Source organism: Sapajus apella, unplaced genomic scaffold (genome assembly GCF_009761245.1).
Source record: "Sapajus apella isolate SASKATOON/1434 unplaced genomic scaffold, GSC_monkey_1.0 scaffold23, whole genome shotgun sequence".
Taxonomy (NCBI): domain Eukaryota; kingdom Metazoa; phylum Chordata; class Mammalia; order Primates; family Cebidae; genus Sapajus; species Sapajus apella.
Window position 1 is genome coordinate 9,505,688 of NW_022436963.1, and position 13,513 is coordinate 9,519,200.

At 46.4% G+C, this 13,513-nt stretch overlaps 1 protein-coding gene across 4 annotated transcripts in view; it reads left to right on the plus strand.

Moving 5' to 3' along the window:
* FLNB (filamin B) overlaps positions 1-13,513 on the plus strand; it is a 166,966-nt gene that overhangs the window by 122,227 nt on the left and 31,226 nt on the right. Inside the window, exons 25-32 of one of the 4 annotated variants that reach the window (XM_032290260.1) lie at positions 215-382; positions 1,408-1,500; positions 2,333-2,456; positions 4,523-4,679; positions 5,895-6,084; positions 8,215-8,462; positions 12,270-12,341; positions 13,063-13,165. In XM_032290260.1, the coding sequence (XP_032146151.1) occupies positions 215-382; positions 1,408-1,500; positions 2,333-2,456; positions 4,523-4,679; positions 5,895-6,084; positions 8,215-8,462; positions 12,270-12,341; positions 13,063-13,165 (1,155 nt within the window). The remainder of the gene's footprint in view (positions 1-214; positions 383-1,407; positions 1,501-2,332; positions 2,457-4,522; positions 4,680-5,894; positions 6,085-8,214; positions 8,463-12,269; positions 12,342-13,062; positions 13,166-13,513) is intronic. The other 3 variants (XM_032290262.1, XM_032290261.1, XM_032290263.1) reach the window with 3 other exon arrangements.

The following is a 13,513-nucleotide window of genomic DNA, read 5'->3' on the forward strand; positions in this document are numbered from 1 at the left end:
GGGGTGTTAACCACTCAGGATCCAGCACCAGACACAACATCTGCATGTAGTAGGTGCTCTGTGTTAATGGTTGACAACAATGAGTGGGCACATGAACAGTGCACACAGCGAGGCAGGGGGAACTGACTGGGGCCTGCATGGTGCCATTCTGGGTGTGCACAAGGCAGTCTCAAATTCCCACCTTGTGCTCAGAATCTCATGACTTCTCTTCCAGGCAGCCCCTTCAGGGTTCCTGTGAAGGATGTTGTGGACCCCAGCAAGGTCAAGATTGCCGGCCCCGGGCTGGGCTCAGGCGTCCGAGCCCGTGTCCTGCAGTCCTTCACAGTGGACAGCAGCAAGGCTGGCCTGGCTCCGCTGGAAGTGAGGGTCCTGGGCCCACGAGGTAAGTATGCACCCTGCCTTCCTTCAGACATTCATCTGCCCCAGCCCGGGGCAGCCGTGACCCAGAGCAGATGCTTTGCTTTTGAGTTTGCTCATGAGCTTAAAATTAAATTTTTTTTAAAAATTCCTTTGTTTCATGTTCTAGTTAAACAGTAGAAATTCCTGCTCACAAGTAGGCAGCTTGTTATTTCTCCAGTGATCTGTCTTCCCCCTCATTTAATAATACGGCTAAAACGTCTTAGATGAAGCAGCAGTATTTGGGGTCTCATATGTAATATGGTGGCGACTGTCTCATTATGTGTTTCAGCATTTGTGAGGGGGCAGGTTGGTCTGGATATAGCAGATGGTGGGGGTTGGAGGTGATAACTTGTTGAGATACCTTGGTGTCCATGTGGTACATGTGAAAACCTCTGGGAATGCCAGATACATGGTGGATGTGATACATGGCTTTGTCATTGTCTTAATTCCCGAGAGAGAGAGGGTATCCTGGGGAATGGGCTTTATTGGCAATTTGGCCTGCTCTGTTGGCAGCCTGGAACTTGGGTTTGGTAAGGCTAGTGGACCATGTGGGAACAAAGCCCTGAAGTGCATGAAACTTGCCTTTTTTGGTAAGCGACCATGTTTTCTCCTCCAGCACTTAAAATGTGCCTTTCTCCCCCTTAGAGGACAGTGTGCCTCATTTCTTACATGATCTGGATTTTCCTCCCCAATGTTATGTTCTTGGATATTCACAGAAGTGGCAAATGGGGGTTTCCCTCTTTGAAGAGGAGCCTTCTGCTTCGTGGGGTTCAGCAGGAGGTTATGCCCTTTGAAGCTCAGGGCAGAAGTGGGTTAGGGGAAATGAGGTCATGGGGCTGGGATCACATGCTGTGAAGTTACTGAGCTTCAGGACTTTCATGTGTTTGCGTTCATGTATGTGTCCCTGTGTATGTGTGAATGAGAGAGGGAGAAAAGAAAGAGAGAAGCTTTACTTGGATATCTGCCTGTATTATGAAGGACTCTCAAATAACAGCCTTTTGATTTTAGCTGATGAAACGGATTCCCAGTCATGGCGCAGCCCCTTGAAAGCCCTTTCAGAGTTCTTTAAAGGTGACCCGAAGGGTGACTTTAATGAGACAGGTTTGCATTTTCCCATAGCTGCTGAATTATATAACCCAAATGCTTCTTGCTGGCCTCACTTTAAAATTGGCTTGCACCTGCCTCATCTGCTTTGCTTAATGAGCATGCCATGCTTTGATCAACCTACCCGGGAATTGACCCATCCTTGACTCTCACGTTGGGAGCTGGGATCTGGACTCTGCAACCCAATGCATGCCTTGATTATGTTTTAGTGTAATCTCAAATATCCTCCTTGATTATGTTTTAGCATAATCTCTAACATCCTCCTCTAACAGGCTTCACCTTGAGGGTCCCCTTCCCCCGTGAGATCGGCACCCTTACCTGCCCTGTACCTATGCCCCAGCATACTGGTCTCACAGTGGTCTTTGCCCAAAAGTGGCCACAAGTCTTGACTGACTGCCCATTGGTTAATTTTTGCTCTTCAGAGTTCTGAACCCTTTGGCAGTGTCTCAGCTGTAGAGTAAAATTGCCACATCCTAATGCATGCCTAACCAGCTTGAAAGCTTATAGCGTGTCTGCAACACGCATCATCCACATACACCCTCTAGAAGCAAGCACAGGCGGTCTCCTTAATTATACTCTAGGGCAGACTGAGTATATGTAAGCCAACAAAAAGCCAAAGGTGTCTCTTGGGGTCATCTCTGCAACCATGAATTGGGGATCCTGTGATTTTTTTTTTTGAGGCCTATGATTATGGCTGCTTGCCTTTGTGTTACTCATCAGTGGAAACCAATAGCTCTTGGGGATAGATGTGATCCTATTTCAAACTCAGCCAAGAGTGGAGTAAAGGTGAGGCCAGGCAGCTCCTTAAACCTCTCATCTCTGTCCTCAGGCCTGGTGGAGCCTGTGAACGTGGTGGACAATGGAGATGGCACACACACAGTAACCTACACCCCATCTCAGGAGGGACCTTACATGGTATCAGTTAAATATGCTGATGAAGAGATTCCTCGCAGGTAAGCTCCATCCATCCACCCATCCATTCCTCCATCAGTCCATCCATCTGCCCATCCATCCATCCATCCATCCATCCCTGCATCAGTCTGTCCATCTACTCATCCATTCTTCCATCAGTCCTCCCACCTACTCTTCTGTTCCTCCATCAGTTCATCCATCCACCCATCCATTCCTCTATCAGTCTATCCATCCATCTACTCATCCATTCCTCCCATCAGTCCGTCTATCCACCCATCCATTCCTCCATCAGCCCATCCATCCACCCATCCATTCCCCCATCAGTCCATCCATCCACCCATCCATTTCTCCATCAGTCCATTCACCCATCTGTAGAGGCAGCAAGTATTACATAGAGCCTGCACCACTTGTCACCACACACTAGCCTTGATATTTGTGGCTCCCGCTCTCTCACTCCCCCAATTCCTTTTAGACATCTTTAGCTTAAAGGTGAGCTGAATTCAGAAGCCAGAAATCCTAACCAGGTATGGTGGCATTTGCCTGTAATCTCAGCTACTTGGGAGAATGAGATGGGAGGATTACTTGAGCCCGAATTTGAGGCCAGCCTCGGGCAACAGAGACCCTCCCCTGACAGCTCTTAGGAAAAAATTGTAGTAGTAGTAGTCAAGAATCATTGAAGAAATAAAGAATTTATTAGTTTATCAGAGGCTTCCCTTTGGTGAATCTGCAAGTAGTTTTCTGATTATGACAAAAAGTCTTTACCTCAGGGTTTGGTTGATAATAGTGTTTCCAGAAGGTTTTAAATAGAAACCTTGTTCCATCCATGTTCATATTATTGCCAAAAAAATGTTACATAAACTCCTCACCTCTTAGAACAATCTCTAAGAGTTTTCTTTTCTTCTTTTTAAAAATCATGCCCCTTAAGATGAAAAACTTTCACCCATGTCCCCTAACACATATTTTATATAGGAATAAGCATGGTCGGGCACAGTGGCTCATGTCTGTAATCCCAACACTTTGGGAGGCCGAGGCGGGTGGATCATGAGGTCAACAGATTGAGACCATCCTGGCCAACATGGTGAAACCCCGTCTCTACTAAAAATACAAAAATTAGCTGGGCATGGTGGTGCACGCCTGTAGTCCCAGCTACTTGGGAGGCTGAGGCAGGAGAATCGCTTGAACCCAGGAGGCGGAGGTTGCGGTGAGCCGAGATTGCGCCATTGCACTGCAGCCTGGGTAGCAAGAGCAAAACTCCGTCTCAAAAAAAAAAAAAGAAAAAGAAATAAGCATATTAGCTCTATTTAGAAATATATAATTTATAAATTACATTTATATATTGCTTTACTAATATATTATGTGCCATATAAAGCATACTAAATATAGAATAATTATAGATACAGAATATAGAATAAGATGAGATAAAAATATTAAAACTGAAGAAGTTCCAATATTCTCTTTCTATTTGGTAACCATCATCTTAGCATAACAAAAGTGGGCCAAGAGTGTTTAACCCTGTGTTTCCCAAACTAATTTGGGAGCCTCTTCCTCCTTAAACTGTTTATATCCCTTGGAACAGAGGTCCCCAACCCTTGGACCGTGGACTGGTACACATCCATGGCATGTTAGGAATTGGGCCGCACAGTGATGGCTGTACTAGCATTACTGCCTGAGGTCCGCTCCTGTCAGATCAGCAGCGCCATTACATTCTCATAGCAGTGCGAGCCCTATTATGAACTGTGCATGCAAGGGATCTAGGTTGGGCGCTCCTTATGAGAATCTAACTAATGCCTGATGATCTGAGGTGGAACTTTATCCCAAGAGCATTCCCCCACCATGCCCACTCATCTTTCACAAAACCAGTCCCTAGTGCCAAAAAGGTTGGGGACTGCTGCCTTGGAACTCGCTCAGGTCAAAACCCGTCTGTCATATAAAGGTTACTACCTCGTGGCTGTAAATTTCCACTGGACTTAGGCACCTTGACTAACTCACTATCTTATCTGCTGTAGAAACCCCCTTTTCAATCCTATTCTTCTGTGTGAGAAAAGTCAGATGTAGCTGGGTTGACATGTATCCTTACTGACTGTGGTGTGTGTGTGTGTCTATCAAGTCCCTTCAAGGTCAAGGTCCTTCCCACATATGATGCCAGCAAAGTGACTGCCAGCGGCCCTGGCCTCAGTTCCTATGGTGTGCCTGCCAGTCTACCTGTGGACTTTGCAATTGATGCCAGAGATGCCGGGGAAGGCCTGCTTGCTGTCCAGATAACGGTAACTTGGAGTTATTTTCTGAGCCAAACCTTAATCTTCAGACTTAATTTCCTGGCCAGATTTAAGAACAAGGGTTTCAATAACCAGTTTCTGACTCAATGCAAGTGTTTGTTAGATTTTCCCACCAAAGAGTCAGTAAATGTGCAGAAGAATAAGCGTGTTCACCTCAGAGATGTGAGGGTGTAGCTCCAAGAACCACTTTTTGGTGAATCTCCTATGTTTTGTTACTGCATCTATTCCTATGTTTTTATTTTTTATTTTTTTTAAAGATGGGGTTTTGCCATGTTTCCCAGTCTTGTCTTAACTCTCCTGGACACAAGCAATCCGCCTGCCTCTGCCTCCCAAAGTGCTGGGATTACAGGCATGAGACACTGTGCCCGGCCCCTGTTTTATTTTTAAATGTTTTAAATTATTCTTTGGATCAGTTAAGACTAAGTTATGCTGCATATCACAGTAAACCTTAAGAGTAGCTGAAATAAATGAGATTATTCTTTCTTGTTAAGAAAGCCCAGGTTAAGCCACCTGGGTGCCCTGCAGCTCACCAGAAGCCACAGGAAGTCGGCTCCATCTGTCTGCTCCTCTATCTAGCATGTGGCTTCTGTTCCCTAAGGTCTCCTCCCAGACCACAAGGCTGCCAGTGCTCTGGCTATCACGTCCATGTAGCAGGCCAGAAGAAGGAAGAAAGAAGGGAAAAGGGGAGTCCTCTCTGCTCAGTTGGCTCTGTTAAGCAGCCTTACCAAAAGTCCATCGTAGACTTCCACTCCCTTCTGATTTATCGGGGGTTGGTCACAAGTCACATCACCTAGTGGCAAGGATGCTAGGAAGTTGAGTCCCGTCTTCTGGGAGCAGTGCACCTAGCTAAGAGTTTGGGTCCTGTTAATAAAGAGAAAGAGGAGACTGGATGTGGTGGTGTGTGAGCAGGAGCCTCTGCCTCCTCCCCTCCCTACATTTCAGAAGATTCTGAGCTAAAATGCTGTTGGTTCACTGGACAACAAAATTACTGAAAATTGGCCACGTCCATCATGGTGTTAAAGGGATCTGTGACCCTCTACTCTCCCTACCAAAAAAACAAAACAAAACTAGATTGTATTAAGCTATCAATTTTGTCTCTTCTCTCTAGAGGCGCTAATTAATAAGGAAAATATGTCAAGGTTTTCCATGAATATTTTCTACATCTTGACAACATCCTAAATAGCATTTCTCTATGATCCACAGGACCAAGAGGGAAAACCCAAAAGAGCCATTGTCCATGACAATAAAGATGGCACATATGCTGTCACTTACATCCCGGACAAGACCGGACGCTATATGATTGGGGTCACCTACGGAGGTGACGACATCCCGCTTTCTCCTTATCGCATCCGAGCCACACAGACGGGCGATGCCAGCAAGTGCCTGGCCACAGGTGAGTACAGGGCATCTCAAGGTCAGGACCACAGGCTTTGCAGTCAGAAAGCCGGGCTGTCACCCCTCCCTGTGACTTACAAGCTACATGATCCAGGCATGTTGCTCAACCTCACTGAACTTCAGTTTGACATAGATTGAAGCTTTTTTTTTTTTTTTTTTTTTTTTAAAACATTTAGATCCAAGAAGCTCTTCTAAGGAACAGAGACTGTTTTACAGGGTTATTGCAAAGGTTAGATGAGGTCAGGCATGAAAAATACTTAGCACAGTGCCAGGTACAGGATAACTATCATTATATGCTTTTGAAGTAGGTACATTTTTTGAGAACCCAACTCTGATGGCGGCTCCCATGAAAAGCAGCAAATTTCTGCCTTTCATGAGTAGTTTAGTTACTCAGGATGCATTCGGAAGCATTTCAGGTCAGCATTAGAGAAACACATTTAAGGATCTAGGTTTTTCTCAACATGCGTGTGTAAACCTGTCAGGAATTCTCCATGAATATTTGAGCATCACAGTTCTTTGGTTTCTTTCTTTTTTTTCCCTCCTCCTTCCTTAAGTTTCTAAGACACAACTATTGAGTGTCACACCTTACTTTTTTTTTTTTTTTTTTTTGAGACGGAGTCTTGCTCTGTTGCCCAGGCTGGAGTGCAGTGGCACAGTCTCGGCTTACTACAGCCTCAGCCTCCTGAGTAGCTGGGACCACAGATGCCTGCCACCATGCCCGGCTAATTTTTATATTTTTAGTGGAGACGGGGTTTCACCATATTGGCCAGGCTGGTCTTGAACTCCTGGCCTCAAGTGATCTACCCTCCTTGGCCTCCCAAAGTGCTGGGATTACAGGTGTGAGCCACTGTGCCTGGCCAAGTCTTTTCAGTTTTTAAGAACAGCCCTTGGGCAGTTCAGTACTGCTGCTCAAGCAGATTTTAACGCATGAATCCCCATCTCTAAAATGAGACAGATTTACTTCTCTTTAAATAAGAAGACTAAACACAGGACCACCCTGGATGTGTTCTGTTTCTCTCGTAGCCTATCTTTCTTTGAATGGAGAAAATCTGGGCTTTCAGGGCAAGGTTGTAAATTGCTCAGTATAGCCCTTTTTGGCTCACCCATGGCAAAAATTGAGAAATTTTGGAATGCTGGCCAATGCACCACTCCTAGGTCTATGCAGCTGTCAGCGACAACCAGATCTTCTTTACTAATCGATAGCATGTTAACGTTGGATGGGGACTTCCCCATTGCCTTCCAGGCCTTATTTCCTCCTCCAGCTCAGGCAGGGTCCTGAGCTGAATACTTGCCTTTTGGCCACACCCCTTGATCTGTCATTCAGGGCCTTCCACAGATTGACTCCAGTCTTTTCTTCCACTACTCCCTGAACAAACTGTTCTTGCCACTCTCTCTGTTACTCCTACACACTCATATTTGCCAATGGACTTTTCGTTCATGGCTTTTCTGCATTTACTGATGTATGGATCCTGTGCCAAGGGGCACCAGAAGTCAGAGAGAGACTGACAATTGGGGAGAGGTTGCACGTCTCCCTTAGCTAACAGCACCCATCCTTCAGGGTTCAGCCATGTTTCCTTTCTTTAGGAAGCCCTTTGTCAGTGCGGCAACCCTGGGATATAAATTCTTAGAGTCTTTGCCTTGATATACTGCTGGACACTTCCCTGGAGAGTTTGTTATTTTTTCTGTAACTTAGTTCCTCTTCAGCATTTCCACTGCAGCTGGAACTGTCATTCTTGGTGCCCGGCCCTGTTAGACTGTGAGCATCTTGAGAGCAGGGACTGTGTCTTGGCTACCTTTATGTGTACCTGGCACTTAAGAAAATGCCCAGTATGTTTGCTGTTGAAAGTTGAACTTCATCCATACCTTTAAATGCTGGCAAACCAGGGCTGACCTTTAGTCAACACTCAGAGCTTACAGATGCTCCTTATTTAGTAAGTGATGGATGAGGTAATCCTTTGAGCAACACCTGATCTGGGGGAATCTTTGGGATATCCCTCTGAATGGCAGCAGTCAAAGGCCTAACATTCATAGACACAGACAGCATGGATGGGTGTGATTTGTTCTTGGGGCTCCAGGACATGTGTCCATGGCCGATGCTTCCATTCTCTTCCCCTGAACTCTTCTCCAGGTCCTGGAATCGCCTCCACTGTGAAAACTGGCGAAGAAGTAGGCTTTGTGGTTGATGCCAAGACTGCCGGGAAGGGGAAAGTGACCTGCACGGTTCTGACCCCAGATGGCACTGAGGCCGAGGCTGATGTCATCGAGAATGAAGATGGAACCTATGACATCTTCTACACAGCTGCCAAGCCGGGCACCTATGTGATCTATGTGCGCTTCGGTGGTGTTGATATTCCCAACAGCCCCTTCACTGTCATGGTAAGGAAAATTCCTTCTCCAGAGCATGCTGTTGTTGGTGGAAACTATAACAGCTGCTGTTTGTTGAACTCTGATTAGTATATCCTCTTCCACTTTCTTTTTTCCCTTTGGAAAAAAATTTGTTAAGCAGTCGTGACCTTGTAGATTCCCAGAGTAATCTCTAGAAACTCAGAGACCCTTTGACTCTAAGATTTTTAGAGAATCTTACTGACCACCAATGTGTCTATCATAATAAGGGACTAAGCCTAGGAATTTTGAAAGAAAACTTCTCAGAAAAACACACCTTTACAAAAATGTTTCTACATCAAACATTACAGGTTTTTAACCTGCTAGCTCTTCCTTCTTCCGTCTTCATGGCCTTTCTCCATGGCTGGAGGAGAGAGCTTCCTGATGCTGTTTTATTTGGAGACTTGACACTGATATCCCAGGACTCAAAGTACCTCCACTTGTGTTTTGGAAAGATTTACATGTTCTGTTTGAGGGGGAAATACCTTGTCTTTTGCACTAGGAACATCTGGAATAAAAGGAGGAAATTATGCAAACACCTGGGTTAGTGAAAGACCAAGGTCTTTCATTTTCAATTCTGAGTAGATCTGATAGATCTTCCTCTGATTATTTATTTTTATTATTGCATAATAGGTCTTCCTCTGAATATTTTTCAACCAGGAAAGGGGTTAGAAACCTTAGGAGCATCAGCCGGGCGCGGTGGCTCAAGCCTGTAATCCCAGCACTTTGGGAGGCCGAGGCGGGTGGATCACGAGGTCAAGAGATCGAGACCATCCTGGTCAACATGGTGAAACCCCGTCTCTACTAAAAATACAAAACATTAGCTGGGCATGGTGGCGAGTGCCTGTAATCCCAGCTACTCAGGAGGTTGAGGCAGGAGAATTGCCTGAGCCCGGGAGGCGGAGGTTGCGGTGAGCCGAGGTCGCGCCATTGCACTCCAGCCTGGGTAACAAGAGCGAAACTCCGTCTCAAAAAAAAAAAAAAAAAAAGAAACCTTAGGAGCATTACCTCACTTAACCCTCAAAACTAAGCACTGTTGGCTTTTTTACAGATGAGGCGTGCTTGGTCTAGACAGACACCAAGTGCCCTGCTGTCATCCTTGCTGGTGTCCTTTGATACTGCGGCCAGAAGCTGCACTTGACCACAGGGTTCTTAGGCCCTTAATGACCTGGCCTTGTGCACAGCCTACAAAGCACCTTCTAATTATTTCATTTTGTGCAGCCGTGGAGAGGTGCATGCAGACTCCATTCCAAACAGAAGCTCAAGGACTTTCTCCCAAACAGTCTATACTTTGTTGTAGCTTTGTTCCCTTCCATAGACGTGTGTTTATCTGTAAACAGCGCGCCAGAGATCTGGAGGCTCTTTTATGTCTCAAGTATATAAACACTTGTCAACTTTTGACATTGTTCATTTAAGAGTGTTTTTCTCCTGTAGGAAGAAAGAAATACAGCTGGGAAGTTGATGTCCTTAGTCACAGAGAAGGGTACCAGTTATAGTTTTCAGAATCTGTTTTTATCCCATAGTGGGTTTTATCTGGCTGGTTAGAATTGGGTAGGAGGGAAGAGCAGCCAACCACCGGGCAGTGCTCATGGGTCTGCGGGTGCAGTAAGTTGGGGGTATAAGAAGATCATATTGGGAAGGCCTAAGTGAGAAAGTCAGAGTACCTTCTCTTGTAGCTAGGAACTTAAGAACCCTTTTTGCAGAAGTGGAGGCTTCCAAACTCAGCAAGAGTAAGTGTCTCGTAGCCCCTGAATACGCACAAAGCAAGAATACTTTGTGTTTACTCACTGCCCCCTGACCACTGCTGAAGGCAGAAAGGGATGATCACCCACAGTACCTGGTTGGGTATTTATTCTCTCATTCCAGGGAGAGAAACTTACCTATATGGACTGACTGTTTATTGACTTTGGTTGGGTGAATTCCCTGCTTCCCCTATAAGTTTGAGGCCAAAAGGACACCAACACCCAGCACTGTAGTCATAGCAAATGTCTCAAGAAGACCCACAGAGTAGTTTAATCAAAATACTACATACACACAGCACATGGAGTCATGGACAAATGGCAAGAAGTCCTGGACCAAAGGCCGTGGCTTAGCCATTGAAAGATCTTTCTTCTGACTGCTGTGTCCCTGCACAGCCCCTGCAGGCAGAGGACAGGGCTATTCCAAATGTAGCTCAAAAAGCTGCCTTTGTCTTTCTTGCAGATCCCAAGATACACAAAAGCAGTTAGCATGGGCACACAGGCCTTCCTCTGTAGGGGAGGCCTTCCAATTCATGTTTTTCTTGTGGCAGAAGAGGGCGTTGAGAAGGGTTCCCTTGCCATGCCATTGGTTCTGTTGAATCAGGGGCATTAAATCTTTTTCTTTTTTTAGCTAGAAACCTACTCTGTCGTCCAGGCTGGAGTGTAGTGATGTGATCTTGGTTCACCGCAACCTCTACCTCCTGGGTTCAATCAAGTGATTCTCCTGCCTCAGCTTCCCAAGCAGCTGGGATTATAGGAACCTGCCACCACACCTGGCTAATTTTTGTATGCTTAGTAGAGATGAGGTTTCACCATGTTGACCAGGCTGGTAACTCCTGACCTCCAGTGATCCACCTGTCTCGGCCTCCCAAAGTGCTAGGATTACCAACGTGAGCCACTGCGTCCAGCCTGGAGCATTAAATCTAAGATCTGTTTAGCTGGGCATGGTGGTGTGTGCCTGTAATCCCAGCTACTCAGGAGGCTGAGGCAGGAGAATTGCCTGAACCCAGGAGGCGGAGGTTGTGGTGAGCTGAGATCGCGCCATTGCACTCCAGCCTGGGTAACATGAGTGAAACTCCGTCTCAAAAAAAAAAAAAAAAAAAAAAAAAAAGATCTGTTAAAAATGAATTTATAAACAACCTTGAAAACATTAACTGCCGAGCATGGTGGCTCACACCTGAAATCCCAGCACTTTGGGAGGCTGAGGTGAGAGGATTGCTGGAGCCCAGGAGTTTAAGACCAGCCTGGGCAACACAGTGAGACCCCATCTCTACCAAACAAACAAACAAACAAACAAACAAAAACTAAATTAGCCTGGTGCGGTCGTGTGTGCCTGTAGTCCCAACTATACAGGAGGCTGAGGTGGGAGAATCCCCTGAGCTCAGGTTGAGGTTGTAGTAAGCTGAGATTGTGCCAACGCACTCCAGCCTGGATGGCAGAGCAAAACTGTGCCTCAAAAAAAAAAAAAATTAATTAACCACAGTAGACATTTATCAAATAAAAAGAGACCTTTTTCCGGATTCTGTGCTGCAGAGATGCCTCCTGTTAGTTTTTACCTGCTTACATTTCACACACCTCAGTTTCATGCCTGGGGTCACAGCATACATGCCTTTGCACCTTGCTTCCTTCCCTCAGTATGCCATAGATACCCTTACATATTGATTCACTGGACCCAACTGCTGTGTGCCACTGGACAGACTCACCAGAAGTTATTTGACCAAACCCCTTCCAGATGGACATTAGGTTGCTTTAGTTTTGCACAACCACAGACAGCACCAGTCAAGGTCCTTACACACGTCACTTACCGATGGAGCCTCCTGCCAGCATAGGTCTGCATGCTAGAAGTGGGGTTGTGGGCTCCCAGGGCATGTGCATCTGACAGTTAAAGAGAGGACACCAGCTTGCCTTCCAAAAGGGCAGTAAGAAAATGTCCTTCACTAGAGTGAGCAGCTCACCGTGGTTCAAGATGGGGCCATGGGGGAAGCACCTCTGTGGCAGTAGAGTCTACTGAGTGTATCCTTCCAGTATGGTTCCCAACTAATCTCCATTTGCCACTGACCAGGCCACAGATGGGGAAGTCACAGCCGTGGAGGAGGCACCGGTAAATGCATGTCCCCCTGGATTCAGGCCCTGGGTATAATTTTGGTTTTTTCCTTTTTGCGTTTCTGTGTTTACTCAGCCTTCATTTCAGAAAAGCTGCCATCTGCTTCTGGGATTGCTTAAGCCCTGTGGGTGTCCTGGTCATTGGTGTGCCCCTCACTGATCTGCCCATCACAATGATCCCTGCTTTTTCTGTCATAAGATCACCTTCGCGTCACCATCCGTGCTCCATGAATCGTCAGCCGTCGTGTCTGTGATCACGCTGGGTGCAGTTTGTCTCTCCGTGTTTAAAGAGAAAGACGGACAGCTGTCTGCGGCCCGCCTGCTGCCTCTCAAAGCCGCCACTTGCACATTCAGTTTCTGTTTAAGGGGAAAGCCACCCACTGCTACTCTCTGCCACTTAAAATGCACCTTCTTTTCCAGGCCACAAGCAACTAAACCTTTCCAGATGGAGCCTATTGGGACTCATAGACATTGCTGTCTCTCACTTTTCCATTTTCCCGTGGGCGCAGCTGGGAATTTTACAAACAGACTCCCAAGTGATTACTAACAATTGGTCAGCATGACTTCTCCAGTCCCTCAGGCTCTACCCTGGGCTGGAGTCACTTAGACAAAGCCCATACCACAACGGGCAGCCACATTCCCAAATCCTGGCCTCACTGGTTTGCAGAATTCCCAGCAGCTCTGCCCCATGTAGCTTCACCAGCTCCTGCTGTTGTCTGCTTTACCCAGTGACCACTGCCTTCTGTTTTTAGGTAACCGAAGAGGCCTATGTCCCAGTGAGTGATATGAACGGCCTGGGATTTAAGCCTTTTGACCTGGTCATTCCGTTTGCCGTCAGGAAAGGAGAAATCACTGGTAAGCACTTGCCATGAAGCCCGTCTCATTCTCACTTGCTCTCATGAGCTCCCCAGAATGGTGCCAGGGAGGTGTGTCCACTGTCCCCCAGACCCGGGGCTCCTTAACCCAGGGTCATGGGTTCTTGGTCTCGGGTGTCGGACCATAAGCTCCTGAAACTACGGAATATGCCACGTGTGTGTTTCTCTGAAGAAGTGGCTCACTGACAGCTTCAATTACTTTCTTGAGCAGGCGCATGATTCTCTCTAGGTGAAGAACTGCTGTGTTTAGACACCTTATGATTGTCGGGTTCCTGTTTGCTCTTTCTTCCTGCCTTCTCTTATTTGACTTTTCCAGATGTGACTTTGA